Here is a 25,313-nt window from a genome sequence, read left to right as displayed (position 1 = left end):
TATCACTACTGACTTTTACAAATTTGATTTTTCTTTCATGCTAAAATATACGTACAATTAGCCATTTAACTATTTTATTTTTAAATTATTTTTACAATTTTTAACTGTATAGCTTAGTGACAGTAAGTATATTCACATTGTTGTACAGCTATCACCACCACCTGTCTCTAGAAATTTTTCATCTTGTCAAACTCCATGCGCATGAAACATTAACTCCCCATTTCTCACTCTCCCAGTCCCTGACAAACAACCATTCTACTTTCCGTCCCTATGAATTTGACTACTTTAGTTACCTCATCTAAGTGGAATCAGACAGTATTTGCCCTTTTCATTTAGCATAATGTCTCAGGGTTCTTCCATGTTGTAGCATGTGTCAGAACTTACTTCCTTTTTAAGGCTGAATAATATCCCATTGTATGCATATATTGCATTTTGTGTATTCATTCAGGTGTGGATACTTGGGTTGCTTCCAGCTTTTGACTGTTGTGAATAATGCTGCTATAAACATGGTGTACAAATATCTCTTCAAATCCCTGTCTTTATTTTTTTTGGATATATATGGAGAAATGGAGCTGTAAAATCATATGATAGTTCTACTTTTAATCTTGTTAGGAACTGCCATACAGTTTCCATAGAGGCTGCACCATTTTACATTCTCAACAGTAGTGTACAAGCGTCTGATTTCTCCACATCCCCACCAACACTTACTTTCTGTTTTTGTTTTTGTTTTGTTTTTTTAAATAATTGCTACCCTAAGGGATTTGAAGTGGTATCTTGTAGTTTTGATACGTATTTCCTTAATGATTAGTGATGTTGAACATTGTTTTATGTACTTCTGGCCATTTGTATATGTTCTTTGGAGAGAAGTCTATTCAAGTCTTTTGCCCATTTTTTTTTAATTGGACTGTTTGCTTTGTTGTTGTTGAGTTGTAGTTCTTTATATATCCTGGATATTCACCTCTTATCAGATGTATGATTTGCAGATATTTTCTCCCATTTCATGGGTCACCTTTACTCTGTGTTAATAGTGTCTTTTGAGCACAAAAGTTTTTGATTTTGGTGAAGTCCATTTTATCTATTTTTTTCTTTTGTTACCTATGCTTTTGGTGTCATATCCAGTAAATTATTTTCAAATCTAATGTCATGAAATTTTCACCATGTGTTTTCCTCTAAGAGATTTATAGTTTCAGTTCTTATGTTTAGCTCTTGGATCCATTTTGAGTTAATTTTTGTAGATGGTGTAAATTTAGGGTTCAACTCCATTATTTTTAATGTGGTCCTAGTTTTCCCAAAATGATTTGTTGAAAAGACTGTCCATTCCACATTGAATGGTCTTGTTACCCTTCTGGAAAATTGACCTTTTATGTAAGGGTTTGTTGCTGGGATCTTTATCCCATTGGTATATACACCTGTCTTTACATTAATAACACACTGGTTTGATTTTTAAATTTTTATTATTTATCACTTCAACTTTTATTTAAGATTCAGGGAGTACATGTGCAAGGTTTGTGACATAGGTATATTGCATCATGCCGAGGTTTGGGGTGTGATTGATCCTGTCATCCAGTTACTATGCAGAGTACCCAAAATAGTTCTTCAGCCCTTGCTCCCACTTCTTCTCCCTTTTTGGAATCCCCAATGTCTATTATTTCCACCACTGTGTCTGTATGTGCTGAATATTTAGCTCCTAATTTATAAGTGACAACATCTCGTATATGGTTTTCTGTTCCTGTGTTAATTCACTTAAGATAATAGCACTCAACAGTATGCATGTTGCTGCAAAGAACATGATCCCCCCCCCCCCTTTTTTCTTGTGGCTGCATAGCATTCCATGGTATATATGTAACACATTTTCTTTATTCAGTCTACCATGTATGGGCACCTGGACTGATTCCGTGTCTTTGCTATTGTGAATAGTACATCTGTAAACAGAGATAATGTTAGTTTAGTTTTTCCTTTCTAATTTTGATGTCTTTTATTTATTTTACTTGCCTGATTGTCCTAGCTAGTACTTTTTTTTTTTATTACTGTGTTGATTAGAAGTGGTGAAAGTATTTGTCCTTTCCTTCTTTCTAATCTTAGAGAAGAGATTTCAGGGATTTACCATTCAGCATGATTGTTTTTTTTATGTTGAACTATCCTTGCATCCCAGGAATAAATCTCATTTGGCCATGGTGTAGGATTCTTATAATGTGCTATTATATCTATTTGCCAGTATTTTGTTGAGGATTTTTACACGAATATTCATCAGAAGTATTGGTCTGTCATTTTTATGTTTTGTCTTTGTCTGGCTTTGGTATCAGGGTAATGCTGGCCTCGTGAAATAAGTTTGGAGATATTTTGTTCTTCCATTTTTTGGAAGAGTTTGAGGGTGATTGGTATTCATCTTTAAATGTTTGGTATAATTTTCTAGTGAAGCCATTTGGTTCTGGATTTTTCTTTGTAGGTAGGGTTTTGATTTCTTATTCAGTCTACTTTCCAATCAATATACTTATTAAGATTTTCTATTCTGATTCAGTCTAGATTGTGTATTTCTAGGAGTTTGTTAATTTTTAAAATAGATTATCTGATTTGTTGTGGTGTAAGTGTTCATAGTTTTCTCTTAAAGTTCTTTATATTTCTGTAAAATTGGTAATGATGTCCCCTCTTTTATTTATAATTTTGTTTTATTATTATTATTATTATTATTGAAACATTCTCTGTTGCCCAGGCTGAAGTGCAGTGGTGTGATCCCGGCTCACTGCAACCTCTGCCTCCTGAGTTCAAATGATTCTTGTGCCTCAGCCTCCTGAGTAGCTGGGATTGCAGGTGTGCTCTACTATGCCCAGCTAATTTTTGTATTTTTGGTAGAGTTGGGGTTTTGCCATGCTAGCCAGGCTGGTCAACAAGTCCTGGCCTCAAGTGATCCACCTGCCTCAGCCTCTCAGAGTGCTGTGATTACAGGCGTGAGCCACCGTGGCCGATCCTCGTTGATAATTTTAGTTGAGTCTTCTCTTCTTCTTATCAGTCTAGTTATAAAGGTTTATCAATTTTATTGATCTTTTTGAAGAAGCAACTCTTGGTTTTGTCGATTTTTCTCTGTTGTTTCTCATTTCTGTGTTTTCTTTTTCTCTAATGTTATTATTTATTTCATTCTGCTAGCTTTAGGTTTGATTTGTTCTTTATAGTTTTTTAGATATAAAGTTAAACTGTTAGAGATTGATCTTTTAAAATGTAGGCATTTATAGGTATACATTTCCCTCCCCATTGTTTTTACTTTATCCCCAGACTTTTTTTTTTTTTTTTTTTTTGAGACAGAGTTTCACTCTGTTGCCGGGGATGTAGGCAGTGGCACAATCTTGACTCAGTGCAACCTTTGCCTTTGGGTTTAGGTGATTCTCCTGCCTCAGCCTCCTGAGTAGCTGGGATTACAGGCACCCACCACCACTCCTGGCTAATATTTGTAGTTCTAGTAGAGACAGGGTTTCACCATATTGGCCAGTCTGATCTCGAACTCCTGACTTCAAGTAATCCGCCTGCCTCAGCCTCCCAAAGTGCTGGGATTACAAGCGTGGGCCACTGCACCCGGCCTGTTGCATATATTTAGGAGATCTAATGTTTGGTGCACATGTATTTATAACTGTTATATCTTCTTGGTAAATTGATTCTTTTTTCATTATGTAACTTAAATTTTTTTTTTTCCTTTTTAAATAACAGTTTTTGACCTAAAATCCATTTTTTCTAGTGGTAACATAACCATTGCAGCTCTATTGGTTATCATTTGCATGGACTTTATTTTTCCATCTTTTCACTTTCAGCCTATTCATGTCCTAGATATTTAATCTCTTATAGAGAGCATATAATTGGATCTTATATTTTATCCATTCTCCTAAACTATGTCTTTTGATTTGGGAATTTAATTCATTTGCATTTACAGTAATTACTAATTGGGAAGAACTAACTCTTGCCGTTTTGCTGTTTTCTATATGTATTTAGGTTTTCTGTGATTTCCTCCTTTGTTACCTTCCTTTGTGTATAATTGATTTTTGGTTTCCCTTCTCATTTCCTTTGTGAACATTCTATAGATATTTTCTTTGTGGTTACCATGGGTATTACATATAATATTTTAGGCTTGTAATAATCTCTTTTAATCAGATACCCACTTAAATTCAATCACATACAAAAAGTTTACTCCTTTACAACTTTGCCCTCCCCCACTTTGTCTTATTGTTGTTACAGATTACTTCTTTATATATTATTTACCCATTAACATAGATTTTTTTATGCTTTTGTCTTTTAAATGATGTAGAAGAATAAAATCAATTATAAACTAAAATTATGTTAACACTGATTTTTGTATTTGTCCATCTATTTACCTTTACCAGATAATTTTACATTTTGTGTAGCTTCAAGTTACCATCTAGCATCTATTCATTTTAATTTAAAGGACTCCTTTTAGTATTTCTTGTAGGGAAAATCTAATGATAATGAATTCCCTTGGTTTTTATCTAGGAATGTCTTAATTTATCTTTCATTTTTTAAAGGATGGTAAGGCAGAATTTATTCAAGGAGATCCATGGCAATAGGAACTACTCTAGCTGGGTTTTGCAGTGGGAGAGAGAGATTGGAAGCAACTCCTTCCCTTATTTTTGAAAAATAATTTTGCCAGATACAGAAATCTTGGTTGATTTTTTTTTTTTTTTAAACACTTTAAATATGTCATCCCACTGCCTTGTGGTCTTCAAACTTCTGCTGAGGAATCTGCCAGAACACTTATTGGGGATTCCTTATACGTAGGTGAGTTGCTTTTCTCTTGATGCTTTAAAGGTATATAATTTTTTAAATTTATTTTCAACTACCACGTTCTCATTTATAAGTGGGAGCTAAACAACAAGAACACATGGATACTAGGAGGGGAACAATGAACACGGGAATAATTGAGGGTGGAGTGTGGGAGGAGGGAGAGGATCAGAAAAAATACCTGTTGAGTACTGTGCTTATTACCTGGGTGATGAAATTATCTGTAAACTAAACCCCCATGACACATAGTTTACCTACATAACAAACCTGTACATATACCCCTGAACCTAAAGTACAAGTTAAAAAAAAAAAAAAGAGAAGTTCCATTTAGGAAAGAGGTTTCCCTTGTAGATGTATTAAAATATTACACATTCTAAACTGAAACTTGGCTGGGCATAGTGGCTCATGGCTGTAATCCCAGCACATTGGGAGGCTGAGGAAGGAGGATTGCTTGAGTCCACTAGTTCAAGACCAGCCTGGACAACATGGCAAAACCCCATCAATATAAACAATACAAAAAAATGAGCTGGGCATGGCGCTCCCCTCCTGTAGTTCCAGCTACTCGGGAGACTGAGGTGGGAGAATCGCTTGAGTCCAGGAGGTCAAGGCTGCAGCGAACTGAGATTGGGCCACTGCATTTAACCCTGGGCAATAGACCGAGATCCTATCTCAATCAATCAATCAAAACTGAAACTTGGCCGGGCGCGGTGGCTCACGCCTGTAATCCCAGCACTTTGGGAGGCCGAGGCGGGCGGATCACAAGGTCAGGAGATCGAGACCACGGTGAAACCCTGTCTCTACTAAAAATACAAAAAATTAGCCGGGCGCGGTTGTGGGCGCCTGTAGTCCCAGCTACTCGGGAGGCTGAGGCAGGAGAATGGCGTGAACCCGGGAGGCGGAGCTTGCAGTGAGCCGAGATCGCGCCACTGCACTCCAGCCTGGGCTGGGCGACAGAGCGAGACTCCGTCAAAAAAAAAAAAAAACAAAAAAAAACAAAAAAAAAACCCTGAAACTTAATCCTTCAAATATGTTTATTTTACTTGTCCTAAAACAATCTGCCTACAAGTATTAAAGTGTAAAACATTGTTATTTTCCCATTTTGAGATCTCTAATGTAAAAATGGATTTTATAAAAATAATTTTTTAAAACATAAAATGCTGTATAATAAACATTTTAAAAATTATTTTTATTTTTATATTTTGAGACAACGTCTTGCTGTGTTGCCCAGGCTGGAGAGCAGTGGCAGGTCATAGCTCACATAGCTCACTGCAGCCCTAATCTCCCAGGCTCAAGTAATTTTCCTGCCTCAGCCTCCTGAGTAGCTGGGACTGTAGGTACACAACACTATACCTGGGTAATTTTTAAACATTTTTATTTTTAGTAGAGATAAGTTTGGTCTTGAACTCCTGAACTCAAGCGATCCTTTTGTCTTGTCCTCCCAAAGTGCTGGGATTACAGGCATAAGCCCCCACACCTGGTCTAAAGGTAGTGTTTTAAAATTTCAATTTCTAATTGTTTATTGCTACTATAAGACATGCAGTTGAATTTTGTAAATTGACCTAATATCCTGTGACCTTGTTAAACCCACTTAATAATTTTAGTAGTTGTTTTGTAGACCCTTTGGGGTTGCGTTATGTAGACTGTAATCTATTTTGATGAATAAAAAAATATTTCTTCTGGGGTCGGGAGCAGTGGCTCACGCCTATAATCCCGGCACTTTGGGAGGCCGAGGCGGGTGGATCACGAGGTCAGGAGAGAGAGACCATCCTGGCTAACATGGTGAAACCCTGTCTCTACTAAAAATACAAAAAATTAGCTGGGCGTGGTGGTGAGCGCTTGTAGTCCCAGCCGCTCGGGAGGCTGAGGCAGGAGAATGGCGTGAACCTGGGAGGCAGAGCTTGCAGTGAGTGGAGACCGCACCACTGCACTCCAGCCTGGGTGACAGAGCCAGACTCCGTCTCAAAAAAAAAAAAAAAAAAAATACACACACACACACATATTATAGCATAAATTTAATGCTATAAATTTCCCTCTAGGCAGTGCTTTGGGTACATCTCAAAAGTTTGGACATTATGTTTTATATATATATGTTTATAAAGTATATATATAAATATGGGTATATATATATATTTCTTCCCATAGCTTTTTTTTTCTTGGCTTATTGCACTGATTTAGGACTTCCGGTACAAAATTAAATAAGAGTGCTGAGAGCAGAAATCTCGTTCCTGATTTTAAGGGGAAAGCATTCTATCTTTCATCAAGTACTATGTTAGCTGTATGGTTTTAATTTTTTTTTTTTGGTAGATATCCTTTATCAGATGGAAAAAGTTTTCTTTAATATAGTTTGTTTTTTTAAATCATGAGTTGACGTTAGGTTTAAACAATTTTCCCCTATATCTATTGAAACAAATGGGTTTTCTTCTTTCATGTTTTGATATGGTGAGATACACTGACTTTTGAATGTTCAACTTTCAAATGCATTCTCAGGATAAACTTCCTTTTGTAATGTTGTGTTATTCATTTTATGCATTGCTGGATTCAATTTGCTAAAATTTCGTTGTGGATTTTTGCTTCTATGTTCATGAGGAATACTGGTCTGTAGTTTTCTTATTTTGTGCTGGGTATTAGGATAATGTTAGTTTCATAAAATGAATTGCTATATATCTGTATCTCTCCTGTTTTCTGATAGAGTTTTTAGCTTTCTGAATTTAGAATTTTTCTTTGTGGGAAGGTTTTTAATGGAATTAAATTTCTTTAACTGATATGTCTCTTTAGGTTATCTGTTTCTTCTTGAGTAAATTTTGGTAATTTCTTTCAATGAATTTATCCATTTTACTTAAGTTGTAAAATTTATTGAAAGTTGATAATACATTATTTTAATGCCTCTAGGATCTATGTAACATCCCTTCTTTAATTATTAATACTGTTTGCTTGTGTCGTCTGTCTGTCTCTCTCTCACTCTTTCTCTCTCTGTCATGCTAGAGGTTTTTCAATTTTTTTTTTTTTTTGAGACAGTCTGGCTCTGTTGCTCAGGCTGGAGTTCAGGTGGTGTGATCTTGGCTCACTGCAATCTGTACCTCCTGGGTTCAAGTGATTCTCATGCCTCAGCCTCCCGACTAGCTGGGATTACAGGTGTACGCCACCACACCTGACTGATTTTTGTATTTTTAGTAGAGACTGGATTTCACCGTGTTGGCCAGGCTGGTCTCCAACTCTTGGCCTCTAGTGATCCGCCTGCCTTGGCCTGCTAAAGTGCTGGGATTACAGGTGTGAGCCACCCTGCCTGGCCAGGTTTTTCACTTTTATTGATAATTTCAAAGAATGAACTTTTGGCCTTACTGATTTTTCTCTCTCTTTTTTTTTTTTTCGGTTTGTAATTTCACTGTTTTTCCCTTTTAAAATTTTTATTATTTCCTTCCTTCTGTTTACTTTGGACTTATTTTGGCCTTCTTTTTCTAGTTTCTTAAGGTGGAATATTAGGCCATTGATTTGAGACATACTTATTTTCTGATATAATTAATGATATAAATTTCCCCCTAGGCACTGATTTGGGTATATCTCAAAAGTTTGGACATTATGTTTTCATTTGCATTCAATTACAATTATTTTCTAATTTCTTTTATGATTTAGTCTTTGACCATTGGGTATTTAGAATTGTGTTGTTTAATTTTTAAATATTTCGGAAATTTTTCAGATATCTTTCTGTTATTGGTTTCTAGTGTAATTCTTTTGTGGTCAGAGAGTATACCTTATATATTTTAAATTTGTCAGGGTTTGTTTTGTGTTTCAGAATATGGTTTATCTTGGCAAACATGATGTGTGCTCTTGAAGCTATTTGGCTATTTTTGGGTGGGGTATTCTCTAGATATTAATTAGGTCAAGTTGGTTGATTGCATTGTCTAGGGTTTCCGTATCTTCACTGAATTTGAGTTCACTTTTTCTATTGACTACTGAGAGAGGAATTTTAAGCCTTTACCTGTAATAGTAGATTTGTCTATTTCTTCTTTTACTTTTATTACTTTTTAGTTTATTTTTGAAGCTATGTTTGTAGGTATATAAGTATTTAGGATAGTCATCTTCTTCAATTGATCCCTTTATTATTATTTAATGTTTTTTATTTATCTCTGATAATATTTCTGGTTCTGAACTTTACATTTTCTGATATTAATAGAGCAGTTTTAGGTTTATTTTGATTAGTGTTTGCATGGTATGTGTTTTTTCTGTTCATTTACTTTTAACCTACCTGTGTCACTGTATTTAAAGTGAGTTTCTTTCTTTCTTCCCTTTTTTTTTTTTTTTTTTTTTGATAGTGTCTTGCTCTGTCGCCCAGACTGGAGTGCAGTGGCGCGATCTTGGCTCACTGCAAGCTCCGCCTCCTGGATTCAAGCAATTTTCCTGCCTCAGCCTCCTGAATAGCTGGGATTATAGGCATGTGCCACCATACCCAGCTAATTTTTAAAAAATATTTTTAATAGAGATGGGGTTTCACCATATTGACCAGGCTGCTCTTGAACTCCTGACCTTGTGATCTGCCCACCTTAGCCTCCCAGATAGACAGCGTATGGTTGGGTCTTGCTAATTTAATCCAGTCTGATAATCTCTATCTTTTAAATGAGATGTTTAGGCCATTTATATTTAATATAGTTGTTAATCAACTTGTCAGGGTGTGTGTGTGTGTGTGTGTGTGTCTGTGTTCTTCCTTTTTTCTGTTTTCCTGAATGTTTTTGATTCTTTTTTGCTCTGTCACATCTACTAATGACCCCTTCAGATGAAATTTTTACTCTGATATTGTGGTTTTTATTTTTAGAATTTTTTGTTAAAATTCTTGTTTTTCTTTTTTCTTTCTTTTCCTAACTCCCCAAACTTGTTATCTGTGCTGAAATTATTTATTTGTTCATGGATTTTTTTCCACTTTTTTCACTAAATTATTTGGTGTATCAATCATAGTCTGACATTTCTAACTATCTCTGAGTCTGGTTCTCTTGATTGCTTTGCAGTGTGATGGTTGGTTTTTGTTGCTTTTGGTTTGTATTATTATTTTTGAGAAGCGTCTCACTCTGTCACTTAGGCTGGAGTGCAGTGGTGCAATCACAGCTCACTGTAGCCTCAACCTTCCTGGGCTCAGGTGATCTTCCTGCCTCCATGTCCTCAGCATGCACCACCACTCCCAGCTAATTTTTTTTTTGTGTGTGTATTTTTTGTAGAGATAGGATCTTGCTATGTTTCCCAGACTAGTCCTGAACTTCTGGGCTCAAGTGATCTGCCAGCTTTGGTGTCCCAAAGTGCTGGGATTACAGGCATGAGTGTCTGTGCCTGGCCTCATTTTTGACTGAATGTCAGACATCTTATATAAATAAAGGAGAGACTGAGGTAAATAGTATTTATAGTTGGAAATAGGCATTACTCTTCTTATAGAGAGTTATGTTTGTATGTCCCATCTGTAAGGGGTGTCCCTCCTTGGATTTCAGGCTGCTTCAAGAAAAGTTGTGATTTTGTAAATTTATCCAGCTTTTGTTCATTGTTAGTGTGATAGTAGCATTCTTTTCAGCTTTTACATTATGGGCAGTGGGCCCTCTAAGATTTCTCTAATTTATTCATAGCAGAGTACAAATTTATCTTATTTATGTAATTTGGACTTATTTTCATTTTTGAGCACATAGTCACTAATTATTGTATACATGTGGTATTCCTTATATTTCATCTGCGAAGGAAATCTGTTTCCAATGTAGTAAAATTAATTACATGTAAACTTACATAATTTTGGTCTATTAATTGGAATTTTTCTACACAGCATTATTTGTTGGGTATACTTTTTTGAGAGTTCATTATTGGTAATATTCATATGGGTTTGAACCCTAGAAGGGCAGTTGTCCACTCAAAAACTAAGTTGAGTATATGCATATTATTAAAGTATCTTAAGTTATTGAAATTATTAAAGTTGTATCTTAAGTATTATTGTATTAAACATCACCTATGACTTGCAAACTCAGAAGAAATATAAATAGAGGGCATCTGTTCAAATCTTAGTAAAACTTCTTGGCTTCTGTTAGTAGCCCTCTTGACTCTTAAAATTCCAAAGACTTTCCAGACTGATTTGATGAAGGCTCTTTGGGTGCTATATCACTCTTCATTCACCTCTTCATAGCCCCTGTTAACCTTGATTTTACTTTCTGTTTTTATGAATTTGCCTGTTCTAGGTACTTCATATAAGTGGAATCATATAAGATTTGTCCTTCTGTGTTTGCCTTATTTCACTTAGTATGACCTTTGTATTTCTGATTGTAAAGGATGGAAAGTCATCTTTTCCATGTACTTGGGCTACACTTCTATACTTCAGTCTTAAAGTTAATGTAACCTGTTGTTTATGCAATATGTGTGTCAACATATGTATGGATTTCCAAAACAACCAGCATTATAGCATCTGGAGCTTTCATCAAGTTTTCAAGGGGCCTCTGACTTTTCCAAAGTGGTTAAGAACTACTGCTATAGATTCTGTAACATATATAATCATAAAACAGCCCCTGATCTTAAGGAGCTTGACATTTTATTGATCTTTGTCCTATCTATGACAAATTAATTGGGGGGTGGGTAGTATGGTATGACCAACATAGAACCCTACATTGAAAAGTGAAGAGTGCAGGCCAGGTGCTGTGGCTCATGCCTGTAATCCCAGCACTTTGGGAGGCCGAGGTGGGCAGATCATGAGGTCAGGAGATTGAGACCATCCTGGCTAACACGGTGAAACCCCATCTCCACTAAAAATACAAAAACTTAGCCGGATGTGGTGGCGGACGCCTGTAGTCCCAGCTACTCAGGAGGCTGAGGCAGGAGTATTTCCTGAACCTGGGAGGCAGAGCTTGCAGTGAGCCGAGATTGTGCCATTGCACTCCAGCCTGGGCGACAGAGCGAGAGTCTGTCTCAAAAAATAAATAAATAAATAAGAAAATGCCTATAAAATACTTAGCAGAGGGGTTTATTTGTTAACTGTGCTGGATGAAGGTAATGATAAAATAATAGCCATCTACGTGACCAGAGGTGATTACTAAATTTCCTTTATATATTTTTTACTTTTGTTGCAGTGAATTATCTATAACATAAAAATTTGCCATTTTACCCATTTTTAGGTGTACATTTCAGTGGTACTAAATACATTCACAGTGTTGTACAACCATCACCACTCTGTATTTCCAGTACTTTTTTGTCTTCTCAAACAGAAACTCTGTACTCATTAAACAATAACTTTTCATTCCCCTCTTCATAGCCCCTAGTAACCTCGATTTTACTTTCTGTTTCTGTGAATTTGCCTATTCTAGGTGCCTCATATAAGTGGAATCATCTAAGGTTTGTCCTTCTGTGTTTGGCTTATTTTACTTAGTATAATCCTTTACATTTTTATTTATCCATTAAGCACAATGACATTTGTCTTTTCTATTTCAATGAATTATTGTTTAAAGTCAAATGAAATAGTTAAATCCTAATAGGTACTATATAAATTTAGATGGTATGTATAAAAACTGGTAAATATTATCTGAAAGTAATGAACTGATTTGCTGTCTCCCTATGATTGTAAGTAGATGTACTTTATTTATAATTTAAAAAATTATTCCTACATTACATAGAAATGCTAGGCTTATTCAGATTTTAATGTCATAAGGCCGAAATTTGCTTGCAGTGACCATTTGTGGAATGTCTGTTAATTTTAAATTTGGATTCAATATTTTATATGCCTTATTTGACTTGAACTTTAGTGTATTTCTTTCTCTATTTAGGATTCTAATTCACGGGTAGATTTAAGCATTCGGGTTACTGATGATGATACTGGTGAAATAATTCAAGTCGATGGAACCGGTGATACATCTTCCAATGAAGAAACAGGAAGTGCAAGAGATGTAGATGAGAATGAATTTCTAGGGGTTATTGATGCAGGAGATCTGAAGGTACTTGAAGAAGAAGCTGACAGTATTTCAAATGAGGATTCAGCCACAAACAGTAGCGATAATGAAGATCCTCAAGTAGACATTGTAGAAGAGGTAAGGATGGCTTTTCAGCTGAGACTTTCTTTATTAATTTATAACATTTCTACTTTATTATGCTTTGGAACCAAAAGGAATAGCAAGATTAATCTTTTCTTTACTCTTTTGAAATAAGACTTATTTGGGGTTGGGCATGGTGGCTCAAGCCTGTAATCCCAGCACTTTGGGAGGCTGAGGCTGGTGGATCATTTGAGGTTTGGAGTTCGAGGCCAGCTTGGGCCAACATGTTGAAACCCTGTCTTTACTAATAAAACAAAAATTAGCTGGGCATGGTGGCACATGCCTGTAAACCTAACTACTCAGGAGACTGACGCAAAAGAATCACAGGACGCAGAGGTTGTAGTGAACCAAGAAGCGCCACTGTATTCCAGCCTGGGCGACAGAGCACGACTCTGTCTAAAAAAAAAAAAAAAGACTTAATATATCCTTAGATTTAAACTTTTAATCTTCAACTGTAATTTAAAACCAATAATAAATATTTGGGAATGGGCTTTTGTATTGGTCTTAGGTAGAGGCAGTAGGTGATCTAGGGAATGGGAATGGCTGTTAAAGAAGGCAGCCTGGTAGAAACATATAGTATCTGCTCTAATTCTAATAAATGTCATAAACTCCAGGTAGAGTGTGATTATTAAAAAGTGTATAAGTAGTATTAGCTATCATTTATGGTAGCCTTACATATGTGCCAGACATCATATTAAGTCTTACCTGCCTTATCTTAATAGTCCCAAAGTCCTATGGTTCTTATTCCTATCCTGATTTTAGATATGAGGAAACTGAGATATGGAGAGAATTAGTAACTTGCCTAAGGTCAGTCTTGTAATTATTAAATGGCCAAACAGGGATTTATTTTTTATTTTTTATTTCTTTTTTTGAGACAGAGTCTTGCTTTGTTGCCCAGGCTGGTGTGTAGTGGTGCGATCTTGGCTCACTGCAGCCTCTGCCTCCTGGGTTCAAATGATTCTCACACCTCAGTCTCCTGAGTAGCTGGGATTACAAGCACACCACCATGCCCAGCTAATATTTATATTTTTAGTAGAGACGGAGTTTCACCATGTTGGCCAGGCTGGTCTTGAACTCCTGGCCTCAAGTGATCCGTCTGCCTCGGCCTTTCGAAGTGCTGGGATTATAAATGTGAGCCACTGCACCCGGCTCAAACAGGGTAAATTTAAATCCAGGCTGTTTGACTTTTAGTACAATTATATTCTGCTGCTCTAGGTTCCTTTATTTCTTTGTTTTGTTTTGGTTTGGTTTTCGAGATGGAGTCTCAGTCTATTGCTCAGGCTTGAGTGAAGTGGTGCGATCATGGCTCACTGTAGCCTCAATTTACTGGGCTCAGATGATTCTCCTACCTTACTCTCCCGAGTAGCTGGGATTACAGGTGTGTGCCACCATGCCAAGTTAATTTTTTGTATGTTTGGTAGAGATGGGATTTCACCATGTTGCCCAAGTAAGTCTCGAACTCCTGGCCTCAAGCAATCTGCCTGCCTAGGCCTCCCATAGTGCTGGGATTATAGGCATGAGCCACCACTCCCGGCCAAGTTCCTTTATTTCTATATGTCTCTTTATCTTTAAAAAATTTAAAGCATCATAATATTCCTTAATGTGATCATCTTTCATCTTTAGGACCCTTTAAATTCTGGAGATGATGTTAGTGAACAGGATGTGCCAGACCTGTTTGACACGGATAATGTAATTGTCTGTCAGTATGATAAGGTACTGTATTTACCTTTTGGACTTTGGGTTTATTAATTGCATTTATAGTAGAAAGGTATGTAAAATGATGGGAAATAAGATGGTGAGTTACACTTCACAATTAATCAAAACAGCAGTGCAATTCTAGAAATTCTGAGTGTGTATTTTGGGTCTAGCACTGTACTATATGATCTCAGTGATACCAGAAAAGGTGATAGTCCTTAAGGAAGTAATGATCTTATTGAAACAAGATGTTTCTTTTGGAAAACTAGAAAGACATGCAATGAGATGGTAGGTAAACCAACAGCTAAAATATGTGACAGGTAAATCAAATGCTAAAATATGTGGAATGTAAATCAAATGCTAAGATGAGTAGCACGTAAATCAAATGCTAAGATATGCAGCACAGATCGTAAGTGCTAGAGGTGGCTAGGAAATGTAACAAATCATTTGTAGTTGGAGTTCCCCACAAATCCTTCATGGGTGATGTGGGGTTTTGAAATGAGCCTTGAATGATTTGTAGGATACAGGTAAATATGGAGAATAAGCATCAGAATAGAATAGCCCAATAAAAAGCAGAGAAATGAATGGATGTAGTATGTACAAGGGACACTGAAGAGAGAGCTCTGGCTTGAACAAAGTGTTCTCTTATTGGATGTATAGTACTAGGAAATGAAGCTGGGTTGGGAGACAGAGTAGAAAGCAGATTAGAATATCCTGAATGCTAGTAGGATAAATCTAAACTTGGTCTAAGGGACATTAGCCTTCTGAGAAGGTTATTGAGAAAACCGTAATTGGGTTTAAAAGCTAGATGTGTTTGATTTGGAAAAAGCAAATGGTAAAAGTGGGCAGGGCAGATGTGAAGTCCCCGGAGCCCAGAGCCCAGACTGAGGATGGCAGTGTAAGAACATGGAAAAGTCAGAGGTTATGATGGAAGAATCAGTGGGACTTGGTCATTAGCTGAAGGTGTCTCTCAGGTTTCCAGCCTAGAGATTATGTTAGTAGCAGTTTAACTCTAGCAACTAAAAGTAATACTGCTTTTTAAAAAACACTACAGCTGTGATTATATAGTCAAATGGGGAGTTTTTGTCCTTCATTCATGAATATTTATATTCTTAAAGTGGCTTCGAGATATAATTAACACAGTATACGATTCACCTATTTAAAGTATACAATTCAATGGTTTGTTTAGTATATTCATGGATATGTATAACAATTATCACAGTCAATTTAGAACCATTTTATCACCTCAAAAAGAAACCCCATACTTTTTAATTCTCAGGGCAGTATTCTCCCCATTTCCACTACTCCAAGCCCCTAGGCGTAAGAAACCACTGATATACTCTCTCTTTCTGTGGATTTTCCTATTCTGGAATTTCATATGAAAGGAATTATATAATATGTGGTCTTTTGTTACTGGCTTCTTTCACTTAGCATAGTGTTTTCAAGAGTCATCCATGTTGTAACATATATCAGGTCTTCGTTTTTTTAAAAAATTGCTGAATAATAGTCTATTGAATGGATATACCACATTTTCTTTTTCCATTTGTCTGTTGATGGATATTTGGGTTGTTTCCACTGTAGGGGAGAAAAAATCAATACCTTTTCCTCACCCATTGCTATTTCTGGTTGAGGCACCTAGAAAAAGACAGATTAACGAGAAAATCATTCAAATTTATTTTAATGTACATTTTACTGAAACAGGAAATTTTTTTTTTTTTTTTGAGACGTAGTCTTGCTCTGTTGCCCAGGATGGAGTGCAGTGGTGTGATCTCAGCTCACTGGAAGCTCCACCTCCCGGGTTCATGCCGTTCTCCTGCCTCAGCCTCCCGAGTAGCTGGGACCACAGGCGCCCGCCACCATGCCCAGCTAATTTTTTTGTATTTTTAGTAGAGACAGGGTTTCACCGTGTTAGCCAGGAGAGTCTTGATCTCCTGACCTCGTGATCTGCCTGCCTTGGCCTCTCAAAGTGCTGGGATTACAGGCCTGAGCCACCGCGCCTGGCCGACACAGGAATCTTTAGAAATGAAGACCCAAAGAAACAGGGAAAAGTATTTTCCTGGAGAGTCATATGGAAGTATGATCAGAGGAAAAAAGTATATGATATAATGGCAATAAACTGGAGGGAACTTAGTAAGACCTGTTTGTTCAGATTTTTGTGTCTCTGTGTCTTCAGAAATAAGGACACTTATTTTCCTTTGTGTACAGGGTAGGGACCTCTGTAATAAAGGTTTTATGACTTACTCTAGAGGAAGGTCAGATAATTCTTTCATGGCTTGGTTCAGGGGAGAAGGGCGAGGGCAAGGTCAGAAAGACTTTCCTGCTTCTGCCATTTTTTCAAATGTCAGGATGCCAGAATACATATGGGATAATGTGTTCTGAACCCCACAGATACCTTTTTGCTACTATGAATAATGCCTCTATAAGCATTTGTGTACAAGTTTTTGCATGGACATATGTTTTCATCTGTCTCGGCATATACTTAGGAGTTGAATTCCTGGGTCATGTGGTGACAGTTTAAGGAGCTACTAGACTATTTTCCAAAGTGGCTATAATATTTTATATTCTTATTAGCAGTGTTTGAGGGTTTCAATTTCTCCACATCCTGGCCAGCACTGGCCATGATCCGACTTTCTAATTCTAACCATTCTAATGGGTGTGAAATAGTATATTATTGCAGTTTTGATTTGTGTTTCCTTGATAACTAATGGGCCTTTTATTCCAGTCACAATTTGAATATATTTAGGGGAAACAAAGGATAATGTTTTGAATTGCTGTAAAAAGAAATCTTTTTCTCTGAAAATAAGGCCACTTTCTCCCCTATAACATTTTATACAAATAGAAAATGGCAATTTAGGTGCTGAATAAAAATATAAACATAAGAAGGAATAGGGGATAGAAACTAAAACTAAAACTTGTTTTAGTTTCTTATAAACAATATATTGCCTTCTATGAAAAAAACATTATAAGGCACTTAATTATATATGCATTCCATAAAGTCTCATGAAGAATTTTCTAGACCATTATGGATATGGTATCCTTTGTTTGCTGCAATGTGGGAGATAGCTTGTAATTAATTACATAGTACTTTGTATTTTTTCAGTGTGTTTTCTCATACATTATCTTTTGTTTCTTATAATAATCTTACGGAATAGATAGAGGTGATATTAAATATACACTGCTAACAAATCTAGTATCTTAGAACACTTCTACTTACTGAATATTTTAAGAACAGTGGTAACAAAGTTAATGGAAAGCAGGGCATTGGGGAACCACTGAAACATTTTAAAAAGGGAGTGATGTAGTCAGAAGATAGCCAAAAGAATGTATAAGGTCAAAGTGGGGTGAGGAACACTGTTATAGTGAATCTTTATGAAAGGAAAACTTTCCAGTGCTGATCACTGGTTGATTTTTTCAAATAGTATTGAATGTAACCCAACTCAAGTCATTTGAAAGAACTTTCAGTAGTCTTTTTTCAGAGCTTTACTAATTCAGTGTGTTTTATGATCTCCGCACGCTTTTGCTGTGCCACTCTGCTGACTTACTCAGCTTGTTTTAAAGGCAGGTAGTACCAGTTCCTCTGGGAAAGTATTACAAACGCAGAATCCTGAGTTCCACCCCAGAGTACTGGATAAGAATGTACATTTTAACAAGACTCCAAAATGATTTGCATGTCCATTAAATTTTGAGAAGCACTGTTTGGCTTCTTTAGTATATTTTATTTGGATTTGATTAACAGATGGAATTTATCTTTAAAATTTAACAATTGGGGGAAAACTTTGAAAATATAAACAGGTACAGTAGAAAAGAGCTAAATGAAAGTCACTGGTTTACATACTGGATGAGAATTAGTTAAATGGCGTAGATATTTTGTTTCAGAGGCCTAGAGAATGTCTAAAATTAATATAAAGATTTAAATAATAAAGACATTATAGGGAAAATTAATGGTGAAATGAAACCTTTTACTACAGATGGAAATGTTCTGTGCTACAAATAGGACCCTATTTATAGTGGAATGTGAAACCATTTGAATATCCTATATCTTCATTTGATAGTTTAGCAGACTTGCTTATAGCTGACTTTATCCCTTAGATGCTATACAATGATTAATTTCTAGGGGTATAGCATGGTTTCTTTATATATACAGAGAGATATGTATATATGTGTGTATATATATGGTCTCTTTATATATATCTATATGTCTAATAGTCTATATATATGTACATTTCCTTCTTTGAATATACAGTGCACACACATGATTGAAAAATCAAAATACTATAAAAAGGTATACAGTGAAAAATCTGGTTCACATTCCTTCACCATTTGTGCTTTCTGTTAGTAGCTCCTTTTCCTGTCTCGAATGCAAATAAGTAGTTATATTAGTTTTCATAGAATTTCTTTATTCAAATACAAATACAAAAGATAACATAAATAACACTATATTCTTCTGTACCTTGCTTTTTTTCTTTAAACAACATTTCTGTCAGATCTTCCCATATAAGGAGGCTTTCTTTGTGATGATATTTTAATAGCTGTATAATATCCTATTGTAGGATTACTAAAATTTAACCAATCCTCTACTGATGGATATTTGTGATTTTTCAGTCTTTTGATTTGAATTACTATGTACATAAGACATTTTCATAATATGTGCAGATATATCTATTAAATACCCAGAAAGGGGATAGCATAGGTCCATAGGCCAATGCTACTGTGATCTAATTATTAAGATTTTTAATATCTGGTAAGGTTAGTAATTCTTTACTATTTTTTTTTTTTGCAGAATTTTCCTGGATATTCTTGTTTATTTTTCATATTAACTCCAGAATCAACATGTCTGGTTCAAAATAAAACCCTGTTGGTATTTTCATTGAGATCATATTAATAAAATTTGTTATTTTAATGATGTTGGGGAGGAATAGGTTGCAATTTTAGATGGAGTGTCTGGGGGGCCATTATTGAGAACGTAATAGGGTAAAGATCAGAAGGAAGTAAGGGAATGAACTGTGAGGATATTAGGGTTTAAGCATTTTAGACAGAAGGAACAAGAAATACAAAAGTCCTGAGGTAGGAGTTTGCCCATGTGTTCAGGGAACAGTGCAGAGGCCAGAGCAGTAAGTTAGGAAAAATGAAGAATCTTGTAGTCCATTGTAAGGGCTTTAGTTTTTGGATGGGAGGTCATTGGAGAGTTTTGAGAAGAGAAATGACATCTGATTTATGTTTTTAGCAGACACTCTGGGTATGCTGTTTACAGTAGACTGAAAGTGGGTGTTGTCAGGGAGCACGGGTAAAAACAGGAACTAGTTATGAGGCTATTGTATTAATCTGGGCAAGAGAAGATGATGGCTGAGATAAGAGTAACAGTAGTGGTAGTGGTAGAAGTTTTTGTAATATGAATATGTTTTGTAGGTAGAACTAACATGTACTGATGGATCTGGATATGGGACATAAGTAGCAAGCATAAAGAATACCTCTGAGATTTTTGACTTGAGCTCTTAGAAGAATGAGTGATCATTTCCCAGTGAGGTGGGGAAGATTGTGAGGTTTGGGGAAGAGAGTATAAGTGTCATAGTTTTAAACTTGCTTCAGATATCTACTTGACATTCAGGAGAGGATGCTGAAGCAGTTGAATGAGAATCTGGGATTTAAGGGAGAGGTGTGAGCTAGACATAAATTCTTGGAGTCAACAGCATATAAATGGTGTTTAAAGTCATGAGACTAGGATCACCAAAAGTGAATATAAGCAAAAACAAGAATCCTGGTGTACCTTAAAATTGAGAGGTAAGAGATATAAGGAGGATTCAGTAAAGGAAACTCAGGAGTGGTCAGAGAGTGGAAAACCGGTGGATTTTAGAAGCCAAGTGAGAAGAATATTTCAAAGAGGAGAGAGTGTTGAATGCTACCAGTAGGTCAAGTATTTCTTCAGTGTATTCCTATTTATCTCTTTGGTTGTGGTGCTAATTGGCTTATTCCTCTGGAATGTCTTCTAACTGTTGATTCTATGCATGAAGGCTATGAATTATTTCTGTATATTAATTTTATATCAGCATTCTTAGTAATTTGTCATTGATTATTTTGGATTTTTGAGACATGCAATCACTGTATTTATAAATCTATTCCTTCTCAATTTTTATATCTCTACTTATTTTTTCTTGTCTAATTGCATTGGCTAGTACCTCTAGAGTGTTTAAGAAGTTGAGTAATAGTGGATATCCTTGTCTGTGTCCTGACTTTAGTGAGAATGCTTTCAGGGTTTTTCCCACTAAGTGTGTCACTGGCTTTTGGGCTGAGATGGGTGATGTGTGTGTGTGTGTGTGTGTGTGTGTGTGTGTGTGTATAATACACAGTCTTCTAATCTTTTTTTTTCTTGAGTTTTAAAAAATCTAAAATGCAATAGCTTTATTAAATACTTTTTCAACACAATTAGAGGTGATTATACGATTTGTCAGTAACTCAAGTAATATGATGTTTATATTAATAAATTCCTAACACTGAACTATTGTTGTATATCTAGAAAAAATATAGTCACTAGATAAAGGTACCACAATGAATTGTTGCTTCTGTTGCTGTTCTCCTGCTAATTCTGGTTATATTTTATTACCTGTGCTGAGTTTGGGATTTTTGTTGTCACTATTGCATTCCCAAGGGATTTTTAAGACATGTGCAAGTGCCTGTGCAAGACAATTTGGGAATAAAACTCAGAAAAAATTTACTAGGACTTAAACCACCCCCCCCCCACACAAAAATAGGGGTTTATCTTGTGTGTTTTCTTATGCTTCACAAAATGCATCTGAATACCAGTCACAGCTTTTCCTGGACTTGACTATTTGTAGTCAACAACTAGGTTTAAATTTTACTCTTGATCTCAGATCATATATTCCTAGGGCTTTTAAATAGTCACTTGCAGTTTACTTAGAGGTAGCAATGATTTTATGGCTTGTTACCTCTTGAAGTAGTAAAATTTCTTATTTTTTATTTTGTCTGCGTCTAGGCTGATTTATGGAATCTAGAAAACAGCCAGCAGAATCTAACAGATTATAAACTGTATCTTCTGACCTTGTTCAGTGCTTTATTGTGACTTTCTTCCTCACAATGAAGTATCAGTTTTTCATTTCTGGTAACATTACCTACATCCTTCCTGTTTATTCCTTTGCAGACATACTGGACTCTTTGCTATTCTTGAACAATCCAGGCATGCCCCTCTTCAGGACTGTTCACTTCTGTTCCTTTTATCTGGAATGCTTCTGAGTCAATATCTGCCTGGCTTTATTCCTAACCTTTTCAAGTTTTTGCTCAAGTGTCACCTCAAATGGCAGCTTAATATTCTATACAATTTACTTAAGTATTAGGTTTCTGTCCTTCCCTATTAAAATGTAAACTCTTAAAAGGCAGGGAATTTTTTTTTTTTTTGGTTTTACATATACAGGATGTGTGTTTTTATATATAAAATATACAGTATAGAAATATATGTATCTTAATATATTTCCAGTGCCTAAAACAGTGTCTAACACATAGGAACTCAAATGTTTGTGGAACGAATAAACTATCTTGAGGAGGTTTTAGTTTTAAGGCACTCACATTTAGGGTGAGAATAATCCCATTTACTGTAGCAAAGAGATGCAGGTGATCCTTTAACTTGTAAAATTAATTAATGTAAACTACTTTTCTCCCTCCAGATTCATCGAAGCAAGAACAAATGGAAATTCTATTTGAAAGATGGTGTTATGTGTTTTGGAGGGAGAGACTATGTATTTGCAAAAGCCATTGGTGATGCAGAGTGGTAAACCTTGTGAGCTCAGTACAGCTATTTTGTGAACATCAGTTGGACTATATTGCATATTGTGAAATTCATTTTTATTTTAAATATAGTCCAGCAGAGAGCTGTTCAAATTTGTAGTTCACTGTATGGAATTTAATAAAATTATAATTCAGATGCAGATACAAATACACAATTTTATATGTATTTCGTTTTGTGTCCTAACAGGGTTTTTAAAAACTCTCATTCTATACCATTACAAAGCATAGATGCATCAGGATAATGGAACATGAAAAAGTATCACATTTCTTTTTTCTTGAAGTAAAATTTAAATCACATTTCAGTTCCCCTTCATGGTAAAGTCAGTATCAGTTATTAGATTGGGACCAGCATTCCTCCCACCTCTCACCAAACCATGTTATAGAACGTCCTTGGGAGTCTTTTAAGTAGTGGGATATTCAAAAAGGCTTCTTTGGGTTTTAATTCTGTACTGATTACTGGAAATATGTTGATTGTTTAAGCCCAGATGGTCCCTTGGAGGCAGATGCCTATACTATTATTTGAACATGAAAATTTTTGCCGAGGCTAGGATCCCTATAGCTAAGGATCAGCCTCTCTGAACTTACCATTTGGCTAGGCCATTCTTCTTTATATTTCTGGGGAATTGTGAGGAAGTGGGTTAGGTTCCTATTCTACTTCTTGAAATTTTATACTTCTGTATTTTGCCTGATCATGGTGGGTTTTTCTCTCTCCCTACTTTTTCCGTTTTTTGTGCAGTGGAAGACCCCTTTGCAAACCCTTTCCCCTTCAAAGGCAGTGCCTCACTCTCTTTTTCTTAACAGGGATCTCCTTCATTGATTTTAGGCTTTCTAAAACAAAAGTCAAGAAGAGATGTTCTCTTCAGGAACTTCTGCTTTGGCAATTTCATTTGAGATACGGAGGAATGGATAACTGTCTTGAAATCACAGAGAGGAAACAAAACATCAGATAAATAGCCCTCGTTTTCCCGTAGCAATAAAAACAAAGCAAATTAATATTCTGATGTTATTCTATAATACTCTCTTCCTTAGTAGATTCACATCTCTCAAAGAAACATTTTCCCCATCACTCTACTGCTCTTAACAGGTGGGGCACATATGCTCTGTAAGTCTAGGAGCTCTGTTTTTATCCCTGAATGGTGTTTTTAAGGACAGTAACTGTCACACGAAAAGCAATGCAGGGATGAGTAGGTTATGGCCTATTAAAGCTCCTTAAGGATTCGGTATCTGGATCTGACTGGTTACAGGGCAAATTCCCCATATCTTTTTGGAAAGCAACCCTATTGGGGAGTTTAATTTTTTCCAACACTTTTCTGTCCTACACAAGAGGCTCAGCTATTGGTATATCTTCTCGAAATCTGGATGGATCTCCTCTGAGCCCTGGGCAACATGGATGGGGTATTGTCTCTGGCCTAAAGTTGGCAGCCGCATGAGGATTCAGTTAGTACTGGTGAGTGGGCTGGTCCCCAGCTGTATTCTCCCACTAGACCCTCTTCATCCTTAGTGATTGACCTTCATCCAAAAGTGATTGACCTTTTCCTTATTACCAGTGCTATTCCAGATCCTTCTCTGGATCTTGAGAACTCCCAGGAGCTGTGCGTTCTTTTCAAGGGTGTTGCCTTCCATGAAATGTCTGTATTCTCTACGTGGAAAGTAAAAAGAGAGTGCTTTGCATCTGTCTCTGAAATGTACCCACTCCAGGGCTGAGGAGTGTACTTTCTTTTTTTTTTTTTTTGAGACAGAATCTCTCTCTGTTGCCCAGGCTGGAGTGCAGTGGTGCGATCTCGGCTCACGGCAAGCTCCGCCTCCCGGGTTCACGCCATTCTCCTGCCTCAGCCTGCCGAGTGGCTGGGACTACGTGTGTCCGCCACCATGCCTGGCTAATTTTTTGTATTTTTAGTAGAGACGGAATTTCACCGTGTTAGCCAAGATGGTCTTTATCTCCTAACCTCGTAATACGCCCGCCTCGGCCTCCCAAAGTGCTGGGATTACAGGTGAGAAGTGTACTGTCTTCTTCCTGTTTTCTTTCAGGCCCACCCAGTCATTCTGTATTTTCCCCAGGCAAATTTTATTGCAAATTAAGGGCTGAATTTATTGATATGGTGTACACACCTGGGAGCTGGGAATTAATGTGTTGGTTCAAGTGCCCGAGGGAGGCAATAATATTTGTTTCTAAAATTCTTTTCCTCTTCTTCACTGTGAACTTTAAAATCTCATTTTACTTTGGTGATTTTTTAAATGGCATATTACACATACTGTTATTATATTGGGCCTCTTTATTTGTGTAGTGTATTTTATCATTAAAGATTAAGTCATGGTTGTTCCATTTGTGTCTCTGCTTGCTCTCATGCCCCTCATCTTTTAAAAATGCAAAAAATCAATTTAAATGTATGCTTATCACAAAACAATAATAATTTTCCTTGTGTGCTAACATAAACCAATTACATAGTTTTATTGGTGACTACAGAGATAATTAAGAGATCACCAAATTATTTTGGATCTGTTACCTTTTTATTAGTCTCAGATAATGCTAGGAAAAATCCTAGTTCTTGAGAAGTCATCTGAACAGTGACTTTAACATTTTTTGGCCTGAATCTACACTAAGAAATACAGTTTAACAACTCAGTATATATTTGCATGTCGACTGACACACATAACAAATGAGACAAAAGTTTCAGAAAATTATGCTTGCCTTTAGCATATGATAGCCTTCCCAGCATCATCTATTTGATTCTGTTTTGTTTCATTAAAAAAATTGATCGTGTTGAACCACTAAATTGATTTCACTACCTACAAATTTAACCTGTGTAGTAAAGATAGAGTGAGACACTAGTTCATTTTAAAAGAGAAAGTTATTCTTTAAGCCCTGTAAGTCAGGAGAGTTTACCTGAGACTTGGCTTTGATATCATATTACTTTTCCTTTCAGGAACATCTTTATTATGTCCAAGGTAAACATTTCCTATTGCATTTTTATAACAAAATACTCTAAGTTTCTTACGTTCTTATAAAGACAG

At 36.2% G+C, this 25,313-nt stretch overlaps 1 protein-coding gene across 1 annotated transcript in view; it reads left to right on the top strand.

The window, feature by feature from the left end:
* Positions 1-22,451, top strand: part of GTF2A1L (general transcription factor IIA subunit 1 like) — a 61,510-nt gene extending 39,059 nt beyond the window's left edge. Inside the window, exons 7-9 of the mRNA XM_015112323.3 lie at positions 12,549-12,809; positions 14,436-14,525; positions 22,181-22,451. Of these exons, the coding sequence (XP_014967809.1) occupies positions 12,549-12,809; positions 14,436-14,525; positions 22,181-22,288 (459 nt within the window). The 3' untranslated portion in view covers positions 22,289-22,451. The remainder of the gene's footprint in view (positions 1-12,548; positions 12,810-14,435; positions 14,526-22,180) is intronic.
* The last annotated feature ends 2,862 nt before the right edge of the window (positions 22,452-25,313 follow it).

This window comes from Macaca mulatta, chromosome 13 (genome assembly GCF_049350105.2).
Source record: "Macaca mulatta isolate MMU2019108-1 chromosome 13, T2T-MMU8v2.0, whole genome shotgun sequence".
Classification (NCBI taxonomy): Eukaryota; Metazoa; Chordata; class Mammalia; order Primates; family Cercopithecidae; genus Macaca; species Macaca mulatta.
Note: the sequence above shows the minus strand (reverse complement) of the source record. Positions and strands in the feature narration are given on the sequence as shown.